Source organism: Aricia agestis, chromosome Z (genome assembly GCF_905147365.1).
Source record: "Aricia agestis chromosome Z, ilAriAges1.1, whole genome shotgun sequence".
In the NCBI taxonomy this organism is placed as follows: Eukaryota; Metazoa; Arthropoda; class Insecta; order Lepidoptera; family Lycaenidae; genus Aricia; species Aricia agestis.
The window spans coordinates 16,751,496-16,779,093 of NC_056428.1; the positions used below are offsets into that span (position 1 = coordinate 16,751,496).

At 36.9% G+C, this 27,598-nt stretch overlaps 1 protein-coding gene and 1 long non-coding RNA gene across 2 annotated transcripts; one reads left to right on the forward strand and one right to left on the reverse strand.

Annotated features, from left to right (window-relative positions):
• On the forward strand, positions 1-25,491 carry LOC121738695 (ubiquitin carboxyl-terminal hydrolase 10). The gene is made up of 10 exons (XM_042130914.1): positions 1-140; positions 11,544-11,661; positions 12,048-13,964; positions 14,310-14,505; positions 15,578-15,794; positions 19,236-19,343; positions 19,618-19,809; positions 20,298-20,505; positions 21,019-21,151; positions 23,417-25,491. Exons 1-10 carry the CDS (start codon positions 123-125, stop codon positions 23,550-23,552), a joined length of 3,243 nt encoding a protein of 1,080 aa, XP_041986848.1. The 5' UTR covers positions 1-122; the 3' UTR covers positions 23,553-25,491.
• LOC121738696 lies at positions 18,379-27,073 on the reverse strand. Its single transcript, XR_006037323.1, has 3 exons — positions 26,997-27,073; positions 21,808-21,819; positions 18,379-18,389 (listed from the first exon to the last, which is right to left on the reverse strand). It is a non-coding gene; the product is annotated as an uncharacterized LOC121738696 (long non-coding RNA).
• Between the last annotated feature and the right edge of the window lie 525 nt (positions 27,074-27,598).

The following is a 27,598-nucleotide window of genomic DNA, read 5'->3' on the forward strand; positions in this document are numbered from 1 at the left end:
GTGTCGGTGAGTGCATGGCCTCGACGTTGATCCAGTTTCAAGTTTTTTATTCCGCAACGCCGTAGACCCTTTCCATATGTAAAATAAAAGGAATCAATCGTAATGCTGTCCTGTAAAAGGCCATGGATATGATAAAAACGGTAAGAGTCACATAGTTGCAGTTATCTTTTGATTTTGTTTGGCTTTTGTTTCTTGTTTTGGTGATATCGAAACTAGCCATTACATTAGAAAAAATATCTCTTTCCAGAATTATTGTGCCCGTGGGAGGTAAGTGCTTATAGATTTCAATGCGCACGGGACGTTCATAGAGAGGTGCAAGTGTTAAATAATATAATAAATTAGGCGATTTGTCAATACATGGTACCCGGCAACCGAGCGTTGTTACGCCATCTTATAGACCTCCAAAATTTCCGCACATTATCTGATTTACGGTGCGACAAGATTTGCTTGTTGAAATTCACGCTCGATTTGAGCGGGACTGTATTGAAAACGTTTCGGTAACATAGATCGGTACGTGATTTTACATTATTTCTGAATCCCATACCTACATGACTTGACATACCACATGTGCATAGATGGATTTGTTGTTATTTATCCGGCATCGTCCTAATCGCCGAAATCATTATTGCACTACGAAATAAAATTGTTTACATGTATTCGACTAATTACAACTATCCCGAAGCGACTCTTTTTACGATACCCGTCAATATAACCTATAATCTTGACATTCTAATTAAAGTCCAATGTTCCAGTGATGTAACAATATTTTCTTCAAGGACCACTCACAAATGCTAAATCACTGTTTTCTTGTAGTAGTACATAATGATGTGTAGGATAAATAAAATATGGTCAATAATTATCATCAAAGCATTTCAAGGACATCATTAAGTTATATATAAGCCCTTTTTATTCTGAAATATATGTTTTACATTTTGGTTAGATTAGTAACTTTCTTAAGTTAGATTATGTCTCGCATTTCGGTGTGCCTCTTGGCATAGGTCTCCTCCAGCTCTCTCCAATGAGCTCGGTCATCCGCTGCTCTGGTCCAGTATGGTCCTAGAGTTAAGCGGATATCGTCACTCCATCTTGTCTTTGGACGTCCCTGTCTTCTGGTGTCTCCTCTTGGATACAATAAGGTTACTCGCTTACTCCACTTAAATAATTTGCAACGCAACATGTGCCCGGTCCAACTCCATTTTAAATGATCTATGTGTGCTAAAGTTCAGAAATAAGAAAAAAGACAAAAATAACAGACATATATTTTTGTCTTTTTTCTTATTTCTGAACTTTGGATTCTATCGCTAAGCCTGATTCCCAACATGCTTCTTTCCATTGCTCTTTCAGTTTTGGCTAGTAACCCTCTGTGTTTGTTCATTAGTGCCCATGTCTCACACCCGTATGTCATACAGGGGAGAATACACATGTTGAAAGTTTTTCTCTTGATGTGCATGCAGGCTATTCTTTTGTTTATTTCCTTGGACATAGGGTCTTCTGGGGATATAATTTGTCCTAAGTATACATATTCTTTTACATAATCAAGTTTAGTTCCATATGCCTCTATTTGGACTTCTGTCGAGTTGGTCATTAGCTTGGTTTTGTCTGTGTTTATTTCTGACCTACTTCTCTGCTTCTTTCTGCTATGTCTTTTATCATGTGTTCTAATATCTTAGGATCTTCTTCTAGTAAAACAATGTCATCGGCAAATCTTAAGTGGTTAAGGCGAGCACCATTGATTAGAATCCCATAGTTATTAACGTGGGAGAGCCATGCTTCGGCACGAATGGGCCGGCTCGACCGGAGAAATACCACGTTCTCACAGAAAACCGGCGTGAAACAGCGCTAGCGCTGTGTTTCGCCGAGTGAGTGAGTTTACCGGAGGCCCAATCCCCTACCCTATTCCCTTCCCTACCTTCCCCTATTCCGTTCCCTTCCCTACCCTCCCCTATTACCCTATTTTCTCTTAAAAGGCACTTGCAGCTCTTCTGATGCTGCGATTGTCCATGGGCGACGGAAGTTGCTTTCCATCAGGTGACCCGTTTGCTCGTTTGCCCCCTTATTTCATAAAAAAAAAAAAAAAAAAAAAGTTATCCCAGTCCAATCGCCTAAATGTGTGTTCTAGCACAGAGTTAAACAGTTTAGGGGATAATGGGTCTCCTTGTCTTGCGCCTCTATCAATTGGGAAGGGGTCTCCAATAGACTCTAGTTTGATGTGGCTTTTATTTTCTTTGTAGATGGCTTTAATTAGTTCTACATAGACCTCCACTCCTTGCTCTTTAAGACTCCGCCAGATAAATTTATGTTTTATGCTACCGAATGCTTTGTCATAGTCTATAAAGCATATGAGCGTTTCTCAAAAAAAAATGTACCATTTTTAGAAGATACGATAAAATAAAAATGTTTAAATATTACCAATTTTTTTATTTTAAGCTATGGGTAAATGTCTACAAAATTTTAAATAGGGGTTGTTTTCAGATATAAAATGTTAATAAAAAGCAAAATCTATTCAAACAAACCCGAGGTGCAGAAAATTTCCCATTTTGTTACTTTTATTATGTTACGTAACTGCTGGAAGGATTTAGGAGAGGCCTACGCCGAAGAGGCGACTACTACTTAAAATGAATATACTTTATAATTGTTAATAATTAATCATGCTTGTAAATTGTAGAAAATAAAGGCTATTTTTATTTTTATTTTTATTTATTATGTTACGTAAATTCAATGTTGAATTGTGTTATTAGAAATTTTATTTGATTACATGGGATACTAAAACATTATTTAATTTGTTTTTTAAAAAAACTGTCTTTTTTTAACACAAAAATCTTAAAATATAGGCGGTAATGTTTCCTTTATGTTACTATTCAGCCATAAACTCTTTCTTATCTTTACAATATTGAGTCTATTTTATCTTGTATTATTTTTATACATATATAATGTAAAAACGAAATATTTATTTTTGTCTTCATCACAAAAACATCATAATATCCTAATAAAATATTAAAAAAAAAACAAAAAAATATGCGCCCGCTTTTATGGGACAGTAACAGACCAAAATATAATTCTGGTAACAAAATAGGATTTCTCAAACCTAGTCTACACAGTAGTACAAATAAAAAAATCTGTTTAAATAAGAGTATCATTTTTCTGTTTCTTTACGATCCTTAGGTTAATAAATCAGTATCTGAAACAATATAATGTAATAATATTAGACAAACAATATTGTTTGTCTAATATTATTACATAAAAATCAAAAATATCAATGTTGCTTAAAATTATGTGTCAAAACAAGATGAGCAAATAATAAAATCTTTAAAAGCTTCTCTGTGGCTTACGTAATCTTCATAATTATTATAGAAATAATCACATACTCAACACTCTGCCTTACAATTTCCTATTTTGTTACCTTATTTTTCTTAGTATACGTTACCACTCAAAAGTAACAAAAAAGGAAGTAACGAATCAAGTTAAATAAACTTTTTAACTTGTATACGCATACAACTAAAACTAATACTCGTTTATGATTTGTCTTACGAAATCTAAATTGAGAGCTTTAATGGATCTAAAGGCGAAATAATAATAATATTAGAGCTTAGTCTGCGTTTCTTGGGTAACAAAGACTGGAATTTTTTTGCGCTATATATATTACGCTAATAGACAACCTTCTGTTTGCGCACGTGGAACGTAAAAGAAATATCAAAACTAAAATAAGATGGATACCGAGCTTAACAATTTTGCTACTATACTAAAACATATTTATATAAAAAAAGACCGCAAAATTAAAAAAAATATGGTCACAAAAAAGGAATTTCAAAGAGGAACTTTTTCCGCGATACAATAAAAACATTATTGATTAAATAAATTTGTTCTAATACGACCAAATATTCTTTTTAAATAGGTCTAGCAGCCCTAAATAAATACATAAGTTGTTTCAAAAATTTCCGCAACAAATACAATCAATTGTTTGCGACGGTATGAAATTGGGACACTTCACTTTTCATACAACTAGATTAGACCGATTTTCAAAATATTTTTATAGTTAATTATTTATTGATATAATTCTAATTTGTAAATATTTTTTACTGAATTTATTTAACTTACTACATACACTATTTAATAGAAATGGGTAATAGTCTATGTTATTTATAGAAAAACATATTTTAAAATGTGGGACAAAGATTAAGATAGAAAGTACATTTTTTTTGAGAAATGCTCATATATACAGTGTCTTATGGTATACATTATATTTTTCAAAAACTTGTTTGATTGTATGGGATGTGGTCTATAGTACTATAATTTTTTCTGAAACCTGCCTGTTCAATCGGCTGGTTTCCGTCTAGGACTCTTGTTTTTTGTTCCAAAATTACCTTTGCAAAGACTTTATAAACGTTTGATATCATGCTAATTGGTCTATAATTACCTATGTCATCTTTATCCCCTTTCTTATGAAGGAGTATGATATGTGATTCTTTCCATTGTTTCGGTATTTTACCTGTTGTTATAATCTCGTTAAACAGCTTGGTTAGGATTGGGGTTATTTCTTCTTCGGTGCCTCTGATTAACTTGTTTGTTATGTTATCAGGTCCTGGGGCTTTTTCTAGTTTTTGTGACATTATAGCTTTATGTACTTCCTGCAAGAGTATTGGTGGGACTTTTGTACAGCTTATGTAAGAGTTTTCATAGGCGTTCTTTTCTTGTTCGGTGTCGTTGTTCGAGTAAAGTGTTTGGTAGTAGTCTGTGGCAACACATTGGATTCTGTTACGAGTTGTTACTTGCTTAGATCTGTTGCTTTTTAGTTTTGGTATCCATTCCTTACCACATTCTCTTAATTCCTTGAAAGCCTTTCTTGTTCCCCCGGTTCTTTGGATCTCTTCTTCTAGTTTTTTCGTACTTTTAATTTCCTTTCCCTTCTTATCGTTTCTCGAATTTCTTTACTCAGTTCAGCTATTTTATTTCGATTTTCTTGGGTTTTTGATTTGTCTTTTATTAGTGCGTTTCTTTCCTTTAGGAGCTCCATTGTTTTCTCACTAAATTTCACTTCTTTAGTAATGTTCCCTTTCCTCATTCTGGACAGTTTCTTATTCATGAGGTCGTATTTTTCTATGACACTTCTATTTAAGTTTAGTATTTCTTATAGGTTATTGATTAGAGACAAATCTATTTTTTCTGTGTTGTTCCACTGTCATTTTATTTTTAATTTTATCTCTGCTTCTTTTGGTTGGATATTTCTTTAAACGGCAGCGTACCATTCGGTGGTTTGTGTTAAAATTTAAATTTTGAATAATGTGTGTATCATTAAAAAACTTTGGTTTGTTAGTTATTACAAAATCGATTTCGTTTTTGTATTTGCCATCGGGTAATAGCCAGGTCCACTTGGTTTTGAGATCTTTTTTGAAGACTGTATTGAGTAATGTTAAGTTGTTTTGTAGTAGAAGTTCAATTAGTCTGTGTTCATTGGCACTTCTCTTTCCATATCCATATTTGCCTAATATCAGTTCTTCGCCAGGTCCTCTGCAGCCTACCTGTGCATTAAAATCACCCATAACAATGATAAAGTTATTGTGGTATTGTTTTATAATATCTGACAGGGTGCAGTAAAAGGCGTCGCTTTCACTTTCCGGTGCTGGTTCTGTAGGTGCATATGTTTGTATGATTGTCCACGGTTTTTTTGTATCTCGGTAAATTAATATTCAATGTTACTATTCTGTCTGAGACACCTATCAGTTCTTGTATATAGTTTTTCATTGCTATTTTAATTAAAAATACTACTCCTCGTTGGCCAGGTGTTTCGCCTTTATGATAAAGTATGTACTCATTTAGTTCTGTTATTTTCTCTCCTACTCGCCTCATTTCGCTTATGCCTAGGATATCATTAAGTTATAGTACATAATAAATTCACAACTTAATTGTCCATAGTTATGTCGTTTTGTATAAGTTATAATTACTATGATGAATATCTTATGTACAAATTAATCAGATGGATCAAACTGTTCATTGATTGAAAGATAAAGATAAATTCTTAAACAAGTAGACCTCTAAAGCATAAAGTTAATATACCTAGCGGAATAGAGTAACAAAGGCCTGACCAAGCGAGATGTCCCTATCAGTAACGCTGAGAGCTGAAAAGAGACGTGTGAATATGACAGAAGCACTCTTTTTTTGACGTCCAGTCGGCACGTGCCGCACGTTGACAATTTAATCTCATAGAAATCATGTTTCATCATGCTTATGTAAGTGTATACGTACACATATTTTTACACACAGATGAAACTAATTTTGGTTTTATTCGACAGCTCGAGATTGTTGCTCTATTCCGCTACGTATATTAACTTTATGCTCTAAAGACATGTGTATGTTCTTATAACTAAAAGCATAACTTTGAAAAATCAATATACTGCAGGCTAAAGAATTCCTTTGCATAGTATGATGCAATAAAACAAAGAATGGAATCTACTTCTAATGTTATGCAAATATATTCTTAAAAGGTTTTTGTAATTATTATTATATATCTTAATTGCAATCTAGTTCAAAGTACAAAATGCAGGTACTTACTTATAAACCTATTTTCTGAAATATTTTGTTACGTCAAAAACCCCTGAAACTGGTTTACTTACTCAGATTATTGGTATTTCAACTTGCAGTAAATATGCATAATTATTAATTACCTACATATAATAATAACGGCAAATATTACATTACAAAACTAGTTCAAGTATATTATCTTAAATTGTATTAACCAACTTAAGATAATAATTAATAATATACTTGAACTAGTTTACAATAATAATATTTTTAACCCCCGACAAAAAAGAGGGGTGTTATAAGTTTGACGTGTCAGTCTGTCTGTTTGTCTGTGTATGTATCTGTCCGTGGCATCATAGCATCCAAATGGGTGGACCGATTTTGATCTAGTTTTTTTTGTTCGAAAGCTGACATGATCGAGAGTGTTCTTAGCTATAATTCATCATCATCAGCCTGTTCAGTGCTGGACAATCCGGGTTTATCTGGTTCATGAAAGGCCATTAGCAACTTATGGTCGTTTGATGGGTTTTATATTTCATTCTAGTTGTGAATATACAATATGCGTATACACATAATAATGGAAAGTTGACCTGGTGTTGCAGCATCACCTGGTAATCAAGAGGTTTCGTGTTTGGGCTCATTTTGATTGCGACAACCAGTGAGAAGTAGATAAACACTAAATATTTACTTGCTGCTATAACTGCAGCATCACCTGGATTCTATAGGAACCGAGCTTCGTATGAACCCAAAGTGGAGGTTTCATGTTTGGGCTCATATTAACGGCCTCATCGAAAAGGACATTGATAAATGGTAATCATGAGAATATGATTCTGTCGATAGGAATTAATATTCTGCCCTGTATAAAAAGTATGAAATAAAATTAAATTAAGAAATTAAAAAAACCCCCTGCCATACAACTTTAAAAAGTAATGAAATAATATTTACTGCCTTCAAGTTCAAATAATTCCTAACTTGTGTAAAGGAATATTTTAGTCCATAATTGTTGTCAAGGTGTGTCGGGAGACCGCTGATGTAGAAGTTTGATTTCACGTCATAACAAGTTCACAGCGATCAATTCACAGCGAACTGAATCGTGATAATCAGCGACTTAGCGGTTGTTATAGGTTGTAGTTTACTTAGCGGTCCCCCGACACACCGTGACAACAATGGGCACTGTCCAAAAAAAATCACATGTACCTACTTTTTTTTTTCGTTAAAATAGGGTATTTTAAGAATATAAATTAAATAATTTTGAAATTCATTGGCTAGTTTTTTCTCAATAATTTTTTAAAGTTTCGCTCTGACGTCATCATCGGCCGCCAATTGACCTCTGCATATGTTTTTTTCCTTTCAATCTTATTTATAATGGCCGGTTCGTCAAATGCAAGTTCTCAATAAGTGAAAGCTGATACGAGAAGCTTACCAAAAGTTCGAAATGTAATGTTGGTCGAATTTATTGCTAATTTAACGGCATTGAAGGTCAAACAAAGGTTAAACGTATTTATAAAAAATATAAGTAAGTAATGGGTATTTTTTTCGTTTATATACAGAAAAACGGTCACTGACCTTATTCCTCGAAATGTTTTTGTAATGAGCAAAATTAAAAAAAAAATGGACAATCCCCATTATGGACTAAAATATTATTTTACGCAAGTTAGGAATTATTTGAACTTGAAGGCAGTAAATATTATTTCATTACTTTTTAAAGTCGTTTGGCGGGGGTTTTTTTTAAATTTCTTAATTTAATTTTATTATTATTATTATAATAATATTGCTTGAAGTCCTCAACTTTTTCTGATGGATAAATTATTCAGATAATTATTAATCTCATAGTCCTATAAAATGCATAAAAGTGTTACAAATATTGATTACCTTTCTAAAAATTTATTGATGAGAAAAAAACAATTCTTCTAGTTAGTTTCTTTCCTATGGATCATCATAATTTTACAGTCGCAAAATTGAAAAAAAGTCGGATTGTCTTGATTTTCTACAATTAACTGGGAGTATAAATTACTGATTTAAATGATGGTCGTTGTCAAACTCAAGTTGTAGCTCATGAATGTTTTGCAGGTACGTTGAACCTTGAGGGAACCACATTGGTTGGTGTGCTAACTTATTACTACTGCAACGAAACTACAACTTCAGTTCGACCATGATACGTTCGTATTTTATTTCTAACTTACAGCTTAATGATGATACTAATACTTATTTTACAATCTAGGAAGCTTATATTAGCATATCTGGAAGACTTGTTGCATGCTTTCTTACTGAGTGGTAGCCAACTAGCCACAAAAATTTCTGGATTACCTGATCATTTATAAGAAGACTGTACATGACTTTTTAATTTAGAGCCCTTCCACACGATGTTTTTTTACGCGCGTTTAGAGACTGTTATTATTCGAATAATACGAATATTTTACAAAACTTTTCGAATAATTCGGATATTATTCGAATAATTAAAAATATTGAAAAATGCTGAAAACTCTGAATAAAAGTAACATAAAGCTTCATACAGCCATGTACCACCTATTTTGTTAATACTATAAAGTAAGCAATTCTTATTTTTACTTTTATCAACATAAATCTTTATAAATGACATAGTTATTTTTTATTCACCTTTAAAAATGTATATTTTAAGGTTACAGCTGGGCAATAAAAGAAAGGCTGTAAAGTGTAAACCGTTTTCGATCGTAGAACCTTTTACTTTTCTCATGTGATTATGCCTAAGTCTTGCTAGGCTGCATTTGAGATTAAATAATAATATGATATTCGACGTTATGATATCGGTTCATTAATACTAAGCCAGCTTACCCGTCTTTTTGATATTTTCGATCCACGTTCACCTATTTCACCAGTCGGCTTCACCTGTGTCAATGTGGCTCGAAATTATAAAAAAAGCGGTTAAGTGCGAGTTGGACTCGCCCATGAAGGGTTCCGCAGCAGCAATAAGGTTTATTTTAATGAAATTAAAAGGTTTTTGATTTATTTTTGTATTTCAGTTGATTTAATGAAAATTAATTTAAGGTTTACCATTTATGATATAAATAAAAAAAACTACTTGCTAGATATCGTCCAAACCCGTTGGTAGTTTTTATAGTAATGTATATTTTATAGTAATACATTATATATTATTTTAAGACTTATCATGCCCCTACTTTAGAAGTTAGAGGGGAGGGGGGGGGGGGGGGGGGGACCACACATTTTACCACTTTGGAAGAGTCTCTCTCGCAAACTATTCAGGTTAGAAAAAAAATGATATTAGAAACCTCAATATGATTATCTATAGATACCCCCACAAGTGTAGTTTAGATGAATTTTTTTTTGTTTCAGTTGTGTCTATGGGGACCCCTAAAATGTTTTATAATTTTTCCATTTTTATGTCCAAATCTTAATGCGGGGTTTACAGACTACATCTACTTGCCAATTTTCAATAGTATAGCTCTTATAGTTTCGGAGAAAAGTGGCTGTGACATACGGACGGACAGACAGACAGACAGACATGATGAATCTATAAGGGTTCCGTTTTTTGCCATTGGCTACGGAACCCTCAAAAGGGCCACTAGAAAACCAACCCCACAACAAAGAAAAAAAATTGCAACGAAGCCCTGGGGGAGCCTGTACATTAGGGATTATACATTAAAAAGTTGTGTCATCAGCATGACTTAAAAAGCCACTTAGTTTGAGTAGCTAATAGTATTTTAGGAGTTTACTCCTCCATTAGGGTACATCCATACTAATACAATAAATAAATTAAAACAAAAGTTTGTCTGTGACGTAAAGTTAGTTTAATTTAGACAAATAAATTTATTTTAATTGAATTAGAATACTTGTCCCAAAACATAATATCATAGTTTTTACATTTTACTTAAGCAAACCAATTTACAGTCTGGGTTCCCTAGAACCGGGTTCCCTAGAATTTTTTTTTTATTACTATCAAGCAAATTTTTCGTGAGTAGCTTCTTTATTCAGGCAACATTTAGTACTTACAAAGTGAAGGCTAAAATTTAATTTCCTTATTATACATCAACTTTATATTGTTAACAATCTACCAATAAAACAGGTTTTGGAAGAAGGCAAATGCGTACCTTGCTATAATAAAACAGAACTTTGCAATGCAGTAACTAAATTTTTGAGTAAAATATTTTTTAGACGACAGATAATTATTATTAACTTCTTATTATAATAAAGCCTTAGCAGTATACTGCTAAGGCCGATATAAATAGTCAGTACTCAAGATGCATCTCGGTCTCAAGACACGGTTCGGCTCTACGATTGGTCCAAATTCAAAAGTCCAGAAAACAGCCTACCAATCACAGATCCTGAACCGTGTCTTGAGACCGAGATGCATCTTGAGTACTGACTATTTATACCGGCTTTAGACTTATAGTTGTAAAATATTTTTAATATGTCATGTGTAAATATTGCACAATGTAAGTAGTGAATGAACAATTCAATGTTTATTTATTTCAAAGTGCAATCAGCATTGTTTGCATCAAAGTAATTTTTTAATAGAAATATGTATAAAACTACTGGACCAGAAAAAACTATAAAAGTAAAACTTGTTTAACAAGATCAAAGTCCATTTTTTAATTAAATGCAGAATACTATGGAAGTTAAGATTAAAAATAACATTATTACCTGTGATTAAAATTCTTAAGTACCTTAATAAATAAACCTTATCTACACCTAAACTTTGTCCTTTAAAATATTTATACCACTTTTTTATTAATTCATGCTGCTGTTTATGTCTGATACAATGAAAAATGTCAGAAAAAGATGGATAAGTGGAATCATGGAGCAAATAATTATTAAAATGGTGTACATGGTATCATTAATCATAATTGACCTAAACAAATATTTTTTTCAAATACACTTTGTCAAAGCTAATAGCAAAAAAATACCAAAGAAACCCAGTCCTTTAAGACCTAATAATGATAATGATCTAAAAGCCTTTTTACCAAAGCTGAATGGTGTGTAAGGGCATATCCAAGCCCGTAGGAGCTAACTGAACATGTGACGTATTTCAGGAGTATGAGTTCCTAGACTTGACAGATGTGAAAGAAGCGGAACTGAGCAGCTTACAGTGTGCACTCTTCGAGAGGAAACCCCAGGCTACGACCAACGGTTGGACGGAGCCTGCTGTAGGTTAGTGTCCTTTAATTTTTAACTTTGTTATATCATATAGTTTATGTACTATAAGAGTTGTCGCAGTATTTCACTTATGAAAAGACAACACAATTGTTGGGTTATTTACATAGACTAAGTTGGACCCAAAATTTTTTTGCAAGTCATGTCAGTGTGTTCAACATTAAAGTAATTTTATTCTTAAGTAGAAATTTTATTTTAACTTTCATTCTTACTACATCTTTTCCTTCTGTACACGGTAAACTTTTTACTAATTCACTTGCTGTTCCCCACGACAAAAGCGAAATTAAATCTCATAGGAAATGTATAGTTTTCATTTTGGCGTGATAAAATTGAGCTATATCTATACAAATAGTGTCTTAAGACTCCTTTATTATGTTGTATAGATAACTCTTCGTGTTCGTCGAGTAGTGGAAGAGGCGCGACCGTGTCGAGCAGCCTGGACAGCCTGTCGGGCGGCGAGTGCGAGATGGCGCCCCACTCGCCCCAGCGCGCCGGCCCGCCGCCCTACCCCCAGCCGCCCGCCTACCCGCCGCCCCAGTGGCCCGTCGCCCCGCCTAACGTATACGTCAGCCAAGTGACCGCCAACGTCAACGTGCACGGCTACATGGGCCAGTACTACCAGCCGCCGCAGCAGTACGTCCCCCAGCCGCAGCAGGTGGAGCGCCAGGCGAGGAACCACAGGCGCGACAGGCGCAACAAGCGCGCACCCTCGCCGCCGCCGCAGCCGCCCTACTACGTGCCCTACTCCCAGTACTACCCGGCTGCGCAGGCGCAGGGCGCACCCCTCTACCATCTCCCGGCCATGTACCAGCCCGTAATGTACGGACCCTACGCGTACCCCCCCTACTACCCCGAATACCCCATGCCGGTGGAGGGCGAGGCGGAGAAGGTCCCCGATGAGTACCAGCAGGAGGTGGTGATGGAGCAGGAGGCCGTGGACGCGTACTACGCGGGCGCCCACTATGCCGCCCCGCCCTACGGCCCGCCGGTCGAGGGCGGTGTGGAGTACATGCCGCCCATGTACATCCCGCCCCACCACGTCCAGATGCCCGCGCCTCCACACCCGCCTCCCCACTCCGCCCCCCACCAGTTCAATGTTCACGCGAAGAACTTCGTCGCCGGCCAGAGCCACAAGAACTACGCGGAGAAGGGCCAGGAGCAAAAGCCGATAGCCGCTTCTACGTCGGCCGTAGTGGACTCCGTTCCGATAAAAGACCTCAAGATCAGCAAGGGACCCGGCAGCCCCAAGCAGGAGAAACCCGCGGAGGTAGCGAAGTCGCCCGCCAACGATAAGACCTCGCCCACGATAAAATCGGACACCACGAAACCGGCGTGGAACGCTGAGAAACAGGACAGCCAAGTTCAACCTGTCAAGGCTTTCCAGCCAGCCAGCGCGCCGGCCCCGGCGTCCAAGGTGCCCCCGGTCGTAGGAAAGCCGACTAAGGGACCGGCGGCTCCGTTCCCGACGGCGAAGCAGCCGCAGAAGCCGCTAGCACCGACTGCGCTGCCGGTACAACCTGCCGCGTCAACTCCGAAGCCACCATTCGGAAACAGACAGAAGCGCGACGGCCCTCCCAACCGGTCACCGTCCAACGAAAATCCCGAGGTCGAAAAGACCGTCCCAGTGGAGCACGCCAAGCGCGAGCCTCCTCTGCCCCCGAGCAAGGCGCCCATGCCGATTTCTATAACACTACACGCACAGGGACCACCAGTGATCGTAACCAATAAGTCGCCGTTTGGGCACTCGAGGAAGGCTAACGCCGTGCCTGAACCGGCTCCGGTTCCCCAGCCGCCGCCTCCCGCGCCGACCGCGTCCGACTTCCCCCCACCTCCTACCCCCAGGAATAGGGGAGATGCTCTTCCTCCTCCAGTAGTCCAGCCCCAGCCGCAGCCTCAGCCACCGGGCAAATCCTGGGCGAGTCTATTCTCGAATAAGCCGGCAGCTCCCGCCGTCTCTTCAACGGTAGCGGTGGAGGAACCAATAAGCCCGACCACTTTGACGCCGCCCACGGCTGCTAATGTAAAACCAGTGGCCAAAGTTCCACCCTATGATGCGTCTCCATTGACAGCGGCTGCGGATAAAGCATCCCCAGTGCCTAAACCGGCTGTAACCAGCACGCCCGCAATATCCTATTCAGAGAAGACTTCGGTAAATGCTGTGAGCAATGTACCATCACAGACAGTTCCTAAGGCCTCGACGCCTAACGAGGTGCGAGAGGTGCCGATACAAAAAGAGACAACCGCTCTACCCGTGCAGCCATCTCCCTTCAGCGATGACCCCAATTCGTACCGGATGGGAGGTAAGACTGTCGCACAATTACAGTCATTAGCATGATCGTGTGAAGTAGCACATTAGACAATAGGTAAACATTATATTCATGTTGCAATGTTTGTTATTATTTTTAGAGGTGACTACTGACTAACTCAAATGTCATTGATAAAAGTTTATCATTTTTTGTTTTTCTCATATAGTTTCATCATAAATTCTTGAAAGGTAACAAACATTACATCTTGTACTTACTTTGCTACTTTTCCTTTTCGCTTATCAGAGTTTGGGCCAGCACAAATACTACCTACATACATATTTTATATAAAAAAAATTTGAACCTAAGTAAGTGTACATAAAACAAAATTTTATTTACCAGAGTTCCTTGCTAAATACCAACTGGACAATCGCACGGTGACGCTCCTGCCGCGCGGCCTAACAAACCGATCGAACTACTGCTATGTCAACGCAATCCTGCAAGCGCTGATCGCCTGCCCGCCCTTCTATAACCTGCTCAAGACCCTGCCCTACCAGGCGAGAAAAGGAAAGTCCAGTACGCCCGTTATTGATGCTATGTGAGTTAACCTGTTTTGTAATCGCCTTATTTGAAAATTTTGTCACCTTCTTTTACACAAAGAAGGTGACAAAATTATCAACAATGACATAAACAGACAAAGCTGTTATGAAACAATAGTTTAAGCCCCATATTCATGGTAAACATTCGTTTAGCAACAAAGTTGAATCAACGTGTTGCGGAGTTGCTGTCAACATGTTGCTGGCAAGTGGCAACGCTGTGTTGCAGTGTTGACAATAGCATGTTGACAAGTTTTCGCTCGATGAGCGCAAAACATCAGTTTAGCATTAAATGTTGACGTGTTTGCAACAGTTTATAAACATGGCAGTAGTTTGAAGAAATGATAAAATAATATAATTATTTCAATCAAAATCATTACTATGGGATTCTTCTATAAAAGAATACAAAGATAAAAACAAAAAGAACGATGCATCCGAAGAAATTTCTCAAGCCCTAAAATTATCTAATCACAAATCAAATTTTCTCTATGCAGAAGATAGTTTCGAATCCACCATCTTTTGCTCTTTTTTTTTATTAGAAATCATATACATCAGATACAAAGAACACAACACTACTTCCTCGGGCAACATTTTAACGCAGATTGGCGTGTGGACAGCCAATTATAATTATTAAACAATGTTTCCAGCAGCATCATCAACCATGTTGATCAACTGTTGCTAAACTTTTATTTACCATGAATACGAGGCTGAACTACAGTGTAGTTTTAACCACTAATGTCAAAATATCAGTTCCAAGAGGATGAAACAAACTTTCTATTTCCATTTTTTCTTCCAAGTTATTTCACATTATGAAATGTAAGTTATTGCTTGTTATTCATCTGAATAAGATCTAGCGTGTCTTTCACTGTACCAAATTTATATTTTCCCCAACAGTAATAACTATGATTAGTTACCTCAAAATGCTCAAAAAATACTACACACTCAACCAACAATTTTTCCATCAACTATGTGTCTTTTAATCCAAAGCTCAAGGCAAGTCACAAAAACCTAATAAATGTTAAGTACGAAATAATTTCCAATACCTTACTAATTTTTATTAACTCAACATTCCAGGGTGGAGCTCTGTTACGAGTTCTGGTCGGGCAACAACCCGTCGGGCCGCCGGTTGCGCGACGCCGGCGCGGTGCCCGGCGGCCCGCCGCTCGACGGCGCCGCGGCCCTGCGTGTGCTCCGTGCGCTCCGCTTCCCCGGCTCCCAGGAGGGCCGACAGGAAGACGCTGAGGAATTCTTAGGATGCCTCCTGAATTCCCTGAATGATGAGATGCTTGAGGTGGGTGGTCTGAACCAATATTTACAAGTTGCAATACGTTATACGACAACTATGAAAGTAGATGCTGAAAGTAGAAGCCATTGGTGCCTCGAAATATTTTGATACAAGTAAAAACTGCAGCAACTGCAAACAGACAAACTATGTAGCTGCAGATTCATGATCATGTTGTATCATGTGACAGCACAAAATTTATCGGCGTTATTCAGCAATTTCAACTTCGAGCGATTAACATAATAATATCAAATATCTACTCAAATGATTTTGTTAGTATCTTTAACCCTCCGTGCACCACGTGGGGTCTAACAAACCTCAGACGTACAAAAATTTTCATAACTTTTTAAATACTCGTGTGATTTTTTGACGCTTTATGTAGCTGGAGTTAAGACATTGCCTTACCGTTCGGCGGCAGTAGTTTAGGATTTTCTTCACCGATGCAACGAACAGACGTGCACAAAGTGTGCTGGGGTCCCACAAACCCCACGTAGTTCAGGACGTCGTTAAAAAGTTGTACAGGCAGAGTATTATAAAATGTGAAAAAATCTATTTTTCTCGCATATTTGAATTCATTTCGATTTAATAAGCATTTTTGGACAGGTTTATGAACAAATAAAGTGTGACTTTCATAGAAGATTTTAAAAATCGCAAAGATATAAACCATGGATACTAAGAGGTTCTTGAAACAGTTTCACCGATTTTTTGGCAAAGCAGCCCCTGGACCACCAGAAAAATTATCAAGATCAATAAAGAAGTATTCAGATTGTATCAGGAAGATAAATTAAAAACTCAAATACGGTTGTGAGCACAATAATAGACCTATTTGCTTACACATACCGTGCCCAATTTCATTGTAAAAATGTACCGATTTCATCTTGCCTAAATATCGTGTAGACTGATTATATTAAGTTCATATTATTAAATTTGTATTCCATTTAAAATTTTAAAGCAGTTCGGGAAAAAATGTAACTTTTCAATTGTGGGAGCTCACCAAAAAAGAGTCTACGTTTTACTTGGTAAAAGGTTATTATATTTTCATTTTTGGGTGTAAAGAATTAAAAATGGGAGTTATCTCAGTAAGTATCGTTTTATATTACAATTAAATAGACAAAAAACAGTTATTTGAAATAAAATTAACAATTAAACACAAATTACGCATTCCTTGCCCAGATAAGTCTTGGGGTTTGACAAACCCCACGTGGTGCACGGTGTAACTTTTATTCACGTGGTGCACGGAGGGTTAATATTGCCGCTGGACCCAGTAGTCTAAGCGATAAGTTGAGAATGGCGAAATATAGAGATAAGGGTCATAAAAATACGTGCGATAGCTCATTAGATTCGGGAAGACGTCTAGAAAAGTTTCATTTACTATCACGTAATTGGTTTCATATCAATGAAGGACAAGTATTAACTAAAAAAAAAATGTTTTTTCCGCCATTTGCTAATAAATTTTTTTTTCTTACCTTTATTCTCTTGAAAATATTGTGATTTTTAGAAACAAATTTTTTTCTTAATAGCAATATTTTATTGTTTATGATCGTTTTTTTTAAATGAAACAACTTTTTTTTTGACAATATTACGTGGATTTCTAGTGTTTTGTTCAAGTTAAAAAATGATTATAAACAAAGTATTAAATTTTTTTAAACTTTTATGGCGTGATCTTGTCAAGTATGTTTATATGAAGGGCTCCACGAAATGAAAAATTTTACGAAAATTATTTAAAGGTTTTCTTTAAAGTACAATGAGGCCGGAAGTTCGAAAAAATTTCGTTAGTTAACATTTGTCTAATTTGTTGAAAAATTAACTTTAAGTTAAATTCCCAAAGGAAGCAAATTCTTTGAAATGTTCGGAATACACTAAGTTTTTGAAAATTTTAAAGTAATATTTAATACCTTTAAAAAAAATAATCAGTGTGACGTGCTCGGTTTTGAAGCCACGCGCGCTACCTAAAAATGCCGCGCGAAGGCTTACTTTCAGCGTTAAATTAAAATTATAAATAATAGAGATAGAATTCCGGGAGTTGGGATTTTTTTATGGAAATTTCCTCTTCTTTAAGAATCTTTTTTAATTTTTTTTTTAAATGTTAATAGTTTCGGAGTTTTTAACAAAAAACATAGGTAATACCTTTTTTTTTGCAACCTAATTTGCTTATAATTTTTGCAATTTTTTGTGTGCTAATACACGCTTCCGATACATTTTTCTAGACGTCTTCCCGAATCTAATGAGCTTTCGCACGTATTTTTATGACCCTTATCTCTATATTTCGCCTTTCTCAACTTATCGCTTAGACTACAGCGCCGTACTTGCTACGCTCGATATGCGTAAACAATGCAATTTAAAGACGAACACCCAAAAAAGCCCAAGCTCCGGCACAAAAGTAAGGTATCTCAGTTTTCTGTAAGTATACTTTATTAGTAAAAGAAATGTATATGTGTTATTGCCGCAAAAAAGTGGCTGAAGTAAAAAAATGCTATTTTATTATTTTCTTGCGTACCTAAGTTTAGTTTAAATTACTTTTATGAAATGTTTTAAACAATCAGTAAACCTACAAAAACACTTTTTCCTTTTAGGAATAAAGGTAGGTACTACAAATTCTGTCTGCTAATAATAACAAGGAACACGTACACACCCTAAAGTATTATCACTTATTTTTGTTACACTCTGTATCGTGGGCGCCGGCAGGGCGGTGCCAGGTACACTTGCACTTGCACCCCTTGGGAATCTCGGGATCGACAGGAATTATTGAAATAAAAAGCAGTATGTTGAAAGCCGTACAAAGATAGTTCGTAATGTTTCGGCACTAAAATATGTACCTACAATATATTCTGTTGACGTAAATAGAGTCACTGTTGTTCGTAAAAAGTAAAAAGAAAAGAAAAAAAACTAAAATCTGCACCCCTTGGAAATTATTTCTGCCGGCGCCCATGCCCTGTATACTTATTTTCACTAAATCTTGTCATTCTGTTTATTTTCCCTATGTACTTACATAAAAAAGATCGGTATAATAATATAATAATAAAACAAAAGTAATCTTATGCTTAATGGGGATGCCTCATATTGTATGTGATTTTATTGAGAAATAAAGATTTATTATTTATTATTATTATAATTATGTATTTTAGAAACATAATTCATTACTATTTTATAACATTTTGGAGTCGATATGTTCAACGTAATGTAATTTTCAATTAGCGGCTGAAAAAATCTAAAAGCATTTTTTTTTCTATCTTAGCCACATCCTGCGGCGAACACGCCTATCAAAAAATGTTACACATAAAATACACAAATAACTGAGATTCTTTTCTGCGCCGGGCCTTGGGTAATTTTCTATTGAGTTTGCAATAAATAACATTTTAAAACTTTTTCGTATTAAAACTTTTAAAAACTGTTAAGACATTCAAAATGTAAGAAGACATAATGATTATTGTATCAATTGTGATATTTCAGCTGATTAAGCTGGTGGAGCCCGAGGAACCTAAGGACAGCAACGGCAAGCCCAATGGCGAAGTGGCTCCAGAACAGCCCGCCGAGGACGATGATGATGATGAGTGGAAGGTCAGTGTAAAACGTAAACAAAGCGTTCATTTTTTTTATTTCACATTTCTCATAAAAAAATCTAGGATTCCTTTCCCGGATTACCACTTGACATAATTTCTAGAATTGGTAAATTGCTTTTGATATTCACTCCCATTTTACGATGATGCCATTTATTTTTCGTCTCCGAAAGTAGTTTTACTTGTATGTGGACAACCTAAACTGAGTATGAATTACCTACAAAACAGTATTTAATGTAAAATTGCACATCCATTTACCCAAGTAAACTTTTCAGGTGATGGGCCCGCGTAATAAGGGTGCGGTGGAACGCAGATGGGCGGCGCGTCGCACGCCTCTAGCGGATATATTCCGGGGACGCACGCGCCTGCGTCTACACCGCGCGCCCGCTGCCGCTGCGCCCGCACCGCCGCCGCATCTAGTTACGGATGCGGTGCAGCCGTTCTTTACGTTGCAACTGGATATTGAGGTGAGAGAGTGGTTTAATGTGCCTTAGATCCCAAACTTATTTTGTCTACTACCTTGAGAAAAAATTGTTTTTTCTAATTGAAAAAAAGCCCCCCAACAGTTTCTAATTGAAATGCATCCAGAGAAGACTTCAGACGTAAGGTGACCTAATAAAGACTTCAGGTGTAAAACGCTTTGTTTTTGACTGAGTGAGTGATCACTAAGCGAAAGCTTTAGGGGGTGAAAAATTGCTAATTCTTCACCCTGAAGCCCCTTGCCCTTCAATTTTGTAGACATTGCACCAATATCTAAAGACCGGGGATGCTACTCACAACACTGCTCACACAAGCAGCTGTAGCCTGTAACTCCATGGGTAGCAACTATCGCATCCACCAGGAGATATCTCGTTTCTTTTTTCTCAAGAGTGGGGTGTTGTTAATGATGTTTATCTTTTTAATAGAAAATCTTTTAGCTTGTTCTAATTTTATTTTAACAAACGTAACATTCCAGCGCTCCAACACCGTGAAGGACGCGCTAGAGCTGCTCGCCGGCAAGGACACGCTAGAGGGCGTGTCGGACGCCTGGCAGCAGCTATCGCTGGAGCAGCTGCCCGTGGTGCTGCTGCTGCACCTCAAGTGCTTCCAGCTTGATGCTGAAGGGCATACGGCCAAGATCGTCAAGAACATCGACTTCCCGATTGATCTCAAGATCGATCCTAGTAAGTTATTGTACATTTATAGCATTTTTTTAATAAAATAAGGGGGGGGGGGGTAAACAAGCCATCGGGTCATCTGATGGAAAGCAACTACCGTCGCCCATGGACACTCGCAACATTAGAAGAGCTGCAGGTGCGTTGCTGGCCTTTTAACACAGAATAACAAATCTATATTCGTCAAGATTAGGTCTGTAGTTTAGGAGCGACGGTGGAACAAATTACAAATAATATCATTTGTACAGTTCATAAAAATAGCAGTAAATTAAAATACAGAAGGACAAATTGGTTAGGAATGGTCCCAAGTTGCATCTTTCTTGCAACTAAGCAACTGCCTGTATTGGTACTATTACAGGAAATGTCTGTGCTAGTCTGTACATTTACAATGATGCTACTTATTTTTCGTCTCCGAACGCGATACATTCGCTTATGTGGACAAAACACACTGAGTATTATACCCCTATTTCACAAACTACCCACCCTACAAAACTGAGTACTAATCAAGCTATAACTCCACAGAAATAATGTCAGCAAAATACAGCACAAAGCAGCGCTTGTACAAGCTGTTTGCGGTGGTGTACCACGAGGGAGTTGAGGCTGTGAAGGGACACTATGTCACGGACACCTTCCATGGCCAAGCTGGATGGATCAGGTATGTAATTGACTTATTATAGAACTAAATGACGCCCGCAACTACATACGCAATAAAAAGTATCCTATGTCCTTTTTCCGGGACTCAAAGTATCTCCATACCAAATTTTAGCAAAATCGGTTGAGCGGTTTGGGCGTGAAGAGGTAACAGACAAATAGACACACTTTCGCATTTATAATATTAGTATAGTATGTATAATAATTGTCAGGCATAAAGGCTAGACCGCACTAAGCGACACTACGCTGTAGCGAAGCGACACGTCACGTTCCATACAAGGGCCGTTTTGTTCGCGTAGCTCCGCTGGCGCGCGTCTCGCAGCTTAGGCTTAAAACAAACCTACGCGTCAGTGACAGGGGACGCGGTACGCGATACGAGAGCGTCTGCAACGCGAAACTGGCCGTGCACACCTGCGCGACTACGGCGCGAATCGTCAAACTTAATTTGTTAATGAACAATCACTGAAGACGCGCGACTTTATCTGGTGTATGCTAACTGTTGTGGTAATGATATCCTCATACTTAATATCAGAGTCCGATGCGTTGGACGGACGGACATGAGGGTTGCGAGATGCTAAGCTTGCTTTAGATTTGGAAGGTGCAGAGGAATAAAACACGTCCACAATAGTCAAGTTGAATTAATTTAGGCGCCTACCACACGTGCATGCTTGACTACAGATTTGCTTGCGCATGCCTGCTTGAACACTGAACATTGTGCGTGTAGTTGGTAAAACTGTAGTACGCGCAAGCCCCAAAGATTGTCTTGTTGTTTTTTTTAACTTGCTTGAAATTCAGGCATGCCTCCGTGTAGACTTGTCTGCGCGTGTGGTTGGAAGTTCAGTGTTCAAGCCGCTCTTTGTCAGTCAAAATATGGTGTTGAAATGCGCGCACGCTGCTATAAAATGGCAGATTTACGTACATACATATTATAAACGTCAGTTTGCAACTGAATTCATTGAATTATAAAAATCTCTGCTCGCTCTGTGGAAGATCAAATGGAAAGAGACAGGAATAAAAAAATACGCATATGAAAAAAATATTTTATTTATGCATTATCAATTTTGTCACTAGCAAACACTGGAAAAATTAAAGCAGAAGAAATAGTTCTTCATTGAGAAACATTGTTTATACGTCGACGATCTCGGCAAGAATGTGGCTTGCGCATGCATGTGGTAGATAAGTCAGTCTTACATCTTTTCATGCGAGAAGCATGCGCTAGCAAAACTGTGTTAAAGCATGCACATGTGGTAGGTGCCTTAATATCATGACACTATCTATCAAAACGTAAACAAATCAAAAAATCATAAACTAAAGAGTTGTACAAAATAATAATAAAAAAGGTTTTAAAAAAGAAGTCTAGTTATGTACACTTCAAAACACGCGTCTGACAACTTGACGCGCATGTTTCGCTTTGCCGACGCGAACATTTCGCGTCGCGGTCGCGTAGGTGTGCACGACGCCATAAGATTACATGGGCAGCGTCCGCCGCGCGGTAGACGCTACCGCTTCGCAGTCGCTTTGGTCGCGTAGGTTTGTCCTAAGCTTAACTCATACGATTTCATCCAAAGAATATTTGGCTGTAACCTGTCGCGTCGCTCCGTTGCAAGTTGCAACTTACGAATAATAAAAACTAAGGAATCGTAACTCCCATACTTCAACCGTTTCGAATTTATTATAAAAATATGGATTTTAGTGTGCGAAAAGGAACCAAATTAGCCACGAAACCGGAAACATCACTCAAACTTCTTCTTTATTTACACAAAATTGTGTAAATAAAGATGTGCATAAAGTATGCGTGTATTCAGTAGACCTACTACGAAAGCGGTTTGAGACTCAAACAATCGTACGAGAATGCCGCGTCCTGCTCTAACAACGTCTTTTCACGTTTTTTAGAGTAGGACGCAACATTCTCGTACGATTGTTTCAGTCTCAAAACCGTTTCGTTGTATGAGCCCTGGTCACAATTTGTAGACTTGTGGACAAATTTTTTGACACAGTTACTCTTTCTCTGTTTTTATTATTCGTAGGTTGCAACGTAGTCTCCTAATTAGTAATAAAACATTAATTATGATACTTGTATTTGAGGTTGTTACTTCAACCTCTTATCACAGAAGCAGTTGTTATACAACTTTGAAACCTACCATGATGCAATTTATTTTTCGTCTCTGAAATCAATGTGGACAACCTAAACTGAGTAAACACAACGCAAACTATATTTGTGTATAAAAACAACACAACATTACAAAATAAACTATGTATTACTTTACAGATACGATGACTCCACTGTCACCCAAGTGACAGACGCTCAGGTTCTGAAGCCGAAGCCGCCGCGCATGCCGTATTTACTGATGTACAGGCGACACGATACTCTCCCTCCTCATAGAGCACCAGGGAAGCAGGAGTAGGGGAATGCATGTACCAGGAACGCAGGAGTAAATAAGTGCACTAGAAAAGCAGGGGTAAAAGAAAAGAGTGCATCTAAAAAGCAGGGGTGAGGAAATAGTGCATTAAAAAGCAGGGGTCAGAAAATAAGTGCACCAGAAAAGCAGAAGTAAATTGAGCCACAAAAACAGCAGCAAATTGAATCAATCACCAAGGAAAACGGGCGAAAAAGTGCACTAGAAAAACAGGAGTTAAGTGTCGTGCTTAATTAATGGGAACCAAGTGTAAAGTGTGCACAAAATGTACATTACCTTAAAGAATTGTTATGTTGATAGTGTTTAATGGATTTTTGTTGACTAATTTCTACTAACATTCTCTGGGGAATTGTTAAATGTATATAGCACTAAGTGTAAATAGAATATAGATCCTAAATATATCTAAATGTATAATATTATTGCTTTATTAATATAAAGTTTGACTCAATAATTGCATGTAAATATGTTGAAACGAAGCTTTGTAACCCTTGTTTGCATATAAAGTATTTTTTATTCGAGAAAAAATGTAAAATACAAAAAATGTTTATTAATATCTTATCATTAAGATTTGAAAAGAATGGAATGGATCAAGTGTTGGTGTAGGAATGAAAATATCTTGGAAAGTTAGTTTAGGTGTTGCAAAGGAAAATGTTTTTTTTAAATAATTTTAAAGCTGAGTATATACTGTTTTACAGCACATCCCTTTGGGCTATCAAAAGTACAAAGTAGATGAGTAAGTTGTGTTTTGCACAATCATAATTAATGAAAAGATAAATATCATATCTTGTCAAGTTGGTTATTGGAATTATCTTGAAAATATCTTATATAATTTGGTGGAGCATAAGATTGACATTACTTGAAACTTTGCAAAAAAGATAGTTGATTTACAAAAGTGTAATGACAAAATCTATAACTTGCATAAAAACATAGTTGATTTAACAGTTATTGAGTAATGTTACTCTTAAAAAGGAATTGGTGCTTAGACGGACTAAGGAAGTGAGAGAGTGCCCTTGAATTTGTGATAGTGTCGGTTTTGGCGTACAGATTGTTAGCTGTAGTGTCCGTTCAGATATTCTACCTCGGACAGGACAATGCTAATGAGGATCACAGAAACTCTGAGATAGAATAACATTGAACGGTCTATAGTCTCGTAAGTGTTAAATATAATATAGATATATGTTCTCGCCTATTGAATGTGGCACGCCTGTTTTTAATATTATTATTCAAAATCAACTGATTATATAATATGAAAATATTCTGTTGAGTTTGGCTCGCACGAGGTCTGGCCTATTTTATTTCGTTGTTGTGATTACATGCATATGCATGTGCGATGTAAATAGTTCCACAGAACGCCAATCCACTGTGAAACCCTTTAAGATGTCTTTATAAATATTTAAATGTAAAAAAAACTTGCAATTGGTCAATTGGCTTATACGTAAAATAATTACGAACAGCTAGTTGACAATATTATTGTATAAAGTTATACAATAATTGACTTTTTGCTTGTTTATTTGCTTGTTTATTCGTTGTGTGAAAGATATTATGTTGAGACGAAACTGCTCAAACCGAACTGTGTGATATGTTGTGTTGATGGACTTTGATTTATGGTAGTGAAAATCTGATCTCACCAGACATTGTTGGGTTGATCATCCCAGAAGATGAACTAGCTATTTTCGATTGAATAGTTTAATAAACGTAAGTTTTGTTTAAGCGTAAAATGATCTAAAATGGAATTTGGGTTTGTTTCCAAATGAAAAAAAAAATTAGTCCCTAACTTAGTCACTTAATTATAATAAAGTTTTAGTTTTTATTTCGGTGTGGAGTCTAATGTAAGGTTGCTTTTGGACTTGGGTTTGTAGTTAATGTTGGCAATAATTCTGGCCACAATGAGAATGGTCCAAAACGATGAAATGTCCAATACAAAACTTTAAAACTATCTCGCTTTTTGATTTTTAAAATCTGTTTAATCCAGAAAGATCTAATGAATCAATTTTCCTATAAAAGTTCTGAGAACCGCCAAAAGATATTTGAGAAAGTGGTAGTACTCTATAAAAATATAGTTTGATCACTGCATAATATTCAAATGCATTTCAACTAAAAACTTGTCGAGAAAAGTATTAATTTAACGTAATGACATAAATATGTAATAACTAATAACATATATTTATTGTAATGTAATAATAATATGTTGCCTAAAATGACTGTTACATGTTTTATGAAATACCACATATATATATTTGCACAAGCCTTTCAATTTATTAGGCAATATTTTACTGGCAATTTAGGCAAGTGGTCAAAGCCGGCGATGATCATGGTCAGAGGCCCGATTCTTATACTTCGAATATTGCTTTCGACGTTCGAATAATGTGAATCGCCAATAAATCTGTAAGTGCATAAGGCCCTATCATAGTTGATCATAGTTCCTTTTATTTTAAATACGAGTGCCTGTACATTATTTTATGAGATGCATAGCACGTTTTAAAATGATCATTTGGTAAAGAATTATTGTTGAAATAATTTTATTTTGTAAAATAGTCAGTTGTAAGTTTTTGCACCATACATTTAGACTGATGAGAGGTTGAGGTATTAATTTTTCGAATGCACATTTAGTTAGTAAGCGGCATGGTCTATCTATGTGCAGTGATTCAAGCCTAGTATTGGTCAAACATTTCAGGGACTTAGCCTAGATGCTTTCGTTGAATTCTCATAAGGCAAAATCGTCATAAGGCATCGCAAATGACATTTCGATAGAGAAATTAGAGAATTCTCTTGGCGACGTTTTGGAGTCTGCTTTGTAATAATGATTGATACTTGGAATTACTGTCCGTAGGTAGTTTGCTCATAATTACGGATGCTGCCTTTATTTTAAGATTTTTTTGCATATAAATTTTAATATTTAAAGTTGGAATTGTATAATTATTAATGAATATAATTATAAGTTAGCATAGTTTATTATAGTGCTTGATTCAAGTGAATTTCGGATTTGTTGAGAACTCGTTGTAAAAGTCAAACTTTGGAATGTCGAGTCTATGGTAGGAATATTAGGCCAGTGTAAGGGCCCGATCACACCTACCGAGTAAAGTGACGACTGTCCGAACAGACAATTCGATTGGCTGAAAGCACTGACTCGCCACTCTACTCGGTAGATGTAATAAATCCCTAAGTGACGAGAGTTCGATTAATATTATTGCGTCTCGATTATGGCCGTAGACTAAACTTACTTGCTAAAGTATAAATACGTAACAATTTTACTACAAGACATTATGGGGTGGCTCTACTTAGGTGTTTGCATAGCGAGTAGCGACACCGCGAACCGCGGAAAAGCTGTAGAATTTTAAATTAACACAGATGCAAGTTTACGCGCGGCGTGTTTCTACAGTTATCTAAAATAACGTTTTATGTGGCGCCCTAGTATGATGGTCTACAGTCTACACTCTACCACAGAATACATAATTAGTACCTTACGGTACAGAAGTTTCACTCCCGAGTTTCGGTATGATAAACGCAAGCGTCCAGTCACCGGACTAGTCAGTCTCAATAGGCTGGGACTTTTGTATCCTGTGGCTGAGCGACTCGCGCGCTCGCTTGACAGCCCTAGCAGATTGAAGCGAGACGGCAGACAGTTATTGTACCATGAACGCTAAACGCAATGCAAAAGGTTGAACTTAGGTTGTCTTCCAGAATAGTATGTAAATATCTCGGCGATTTCGCGCCGTTTGTATGGAAGTGAGACAGGCCTGAATATTGTATATTACAACTTCCTTACTAATAAAAATACACATATCGAATACTAAAAAAGATCCGCCTGTCTTTGGCATATTGGTAGTCACATGACAGACAAAAACAGGAGACCTTGAGGCTTGAAAGATAATATCTATCTTTATTTGTAAAAGGATAAGTACATCTATCTTTTTCATACATGTAGCAGACATCACAATGATGCGTTATTGTGCATCTCGCTTTTTTGCGGTTCGCGGCATCAGTGTGCAAACTATTATTATGCTCTGTGTAATAACAGTTTATATTCTACCGCT

Excerpts from the sequence above, each read along its gene's own strand:
- LOC121738695 (XM_042130914.1), top strand. Across the intron at positions 13,965-14,309 it reads CAATTCGTACCGGATGGGAG|AGTTCCTTGCTAAATACCAA; the intron begins GTAAGACTGTCG and ends TTTATTTACCAG. Across the intron at positions 14,506-15,577 it reads ACGCCCGTTATTGATGCTAT|GGTGGAGCTCTGTTACGAGT; the intron begins GTGAGTTAACCT and ends TCAACATTCCAG.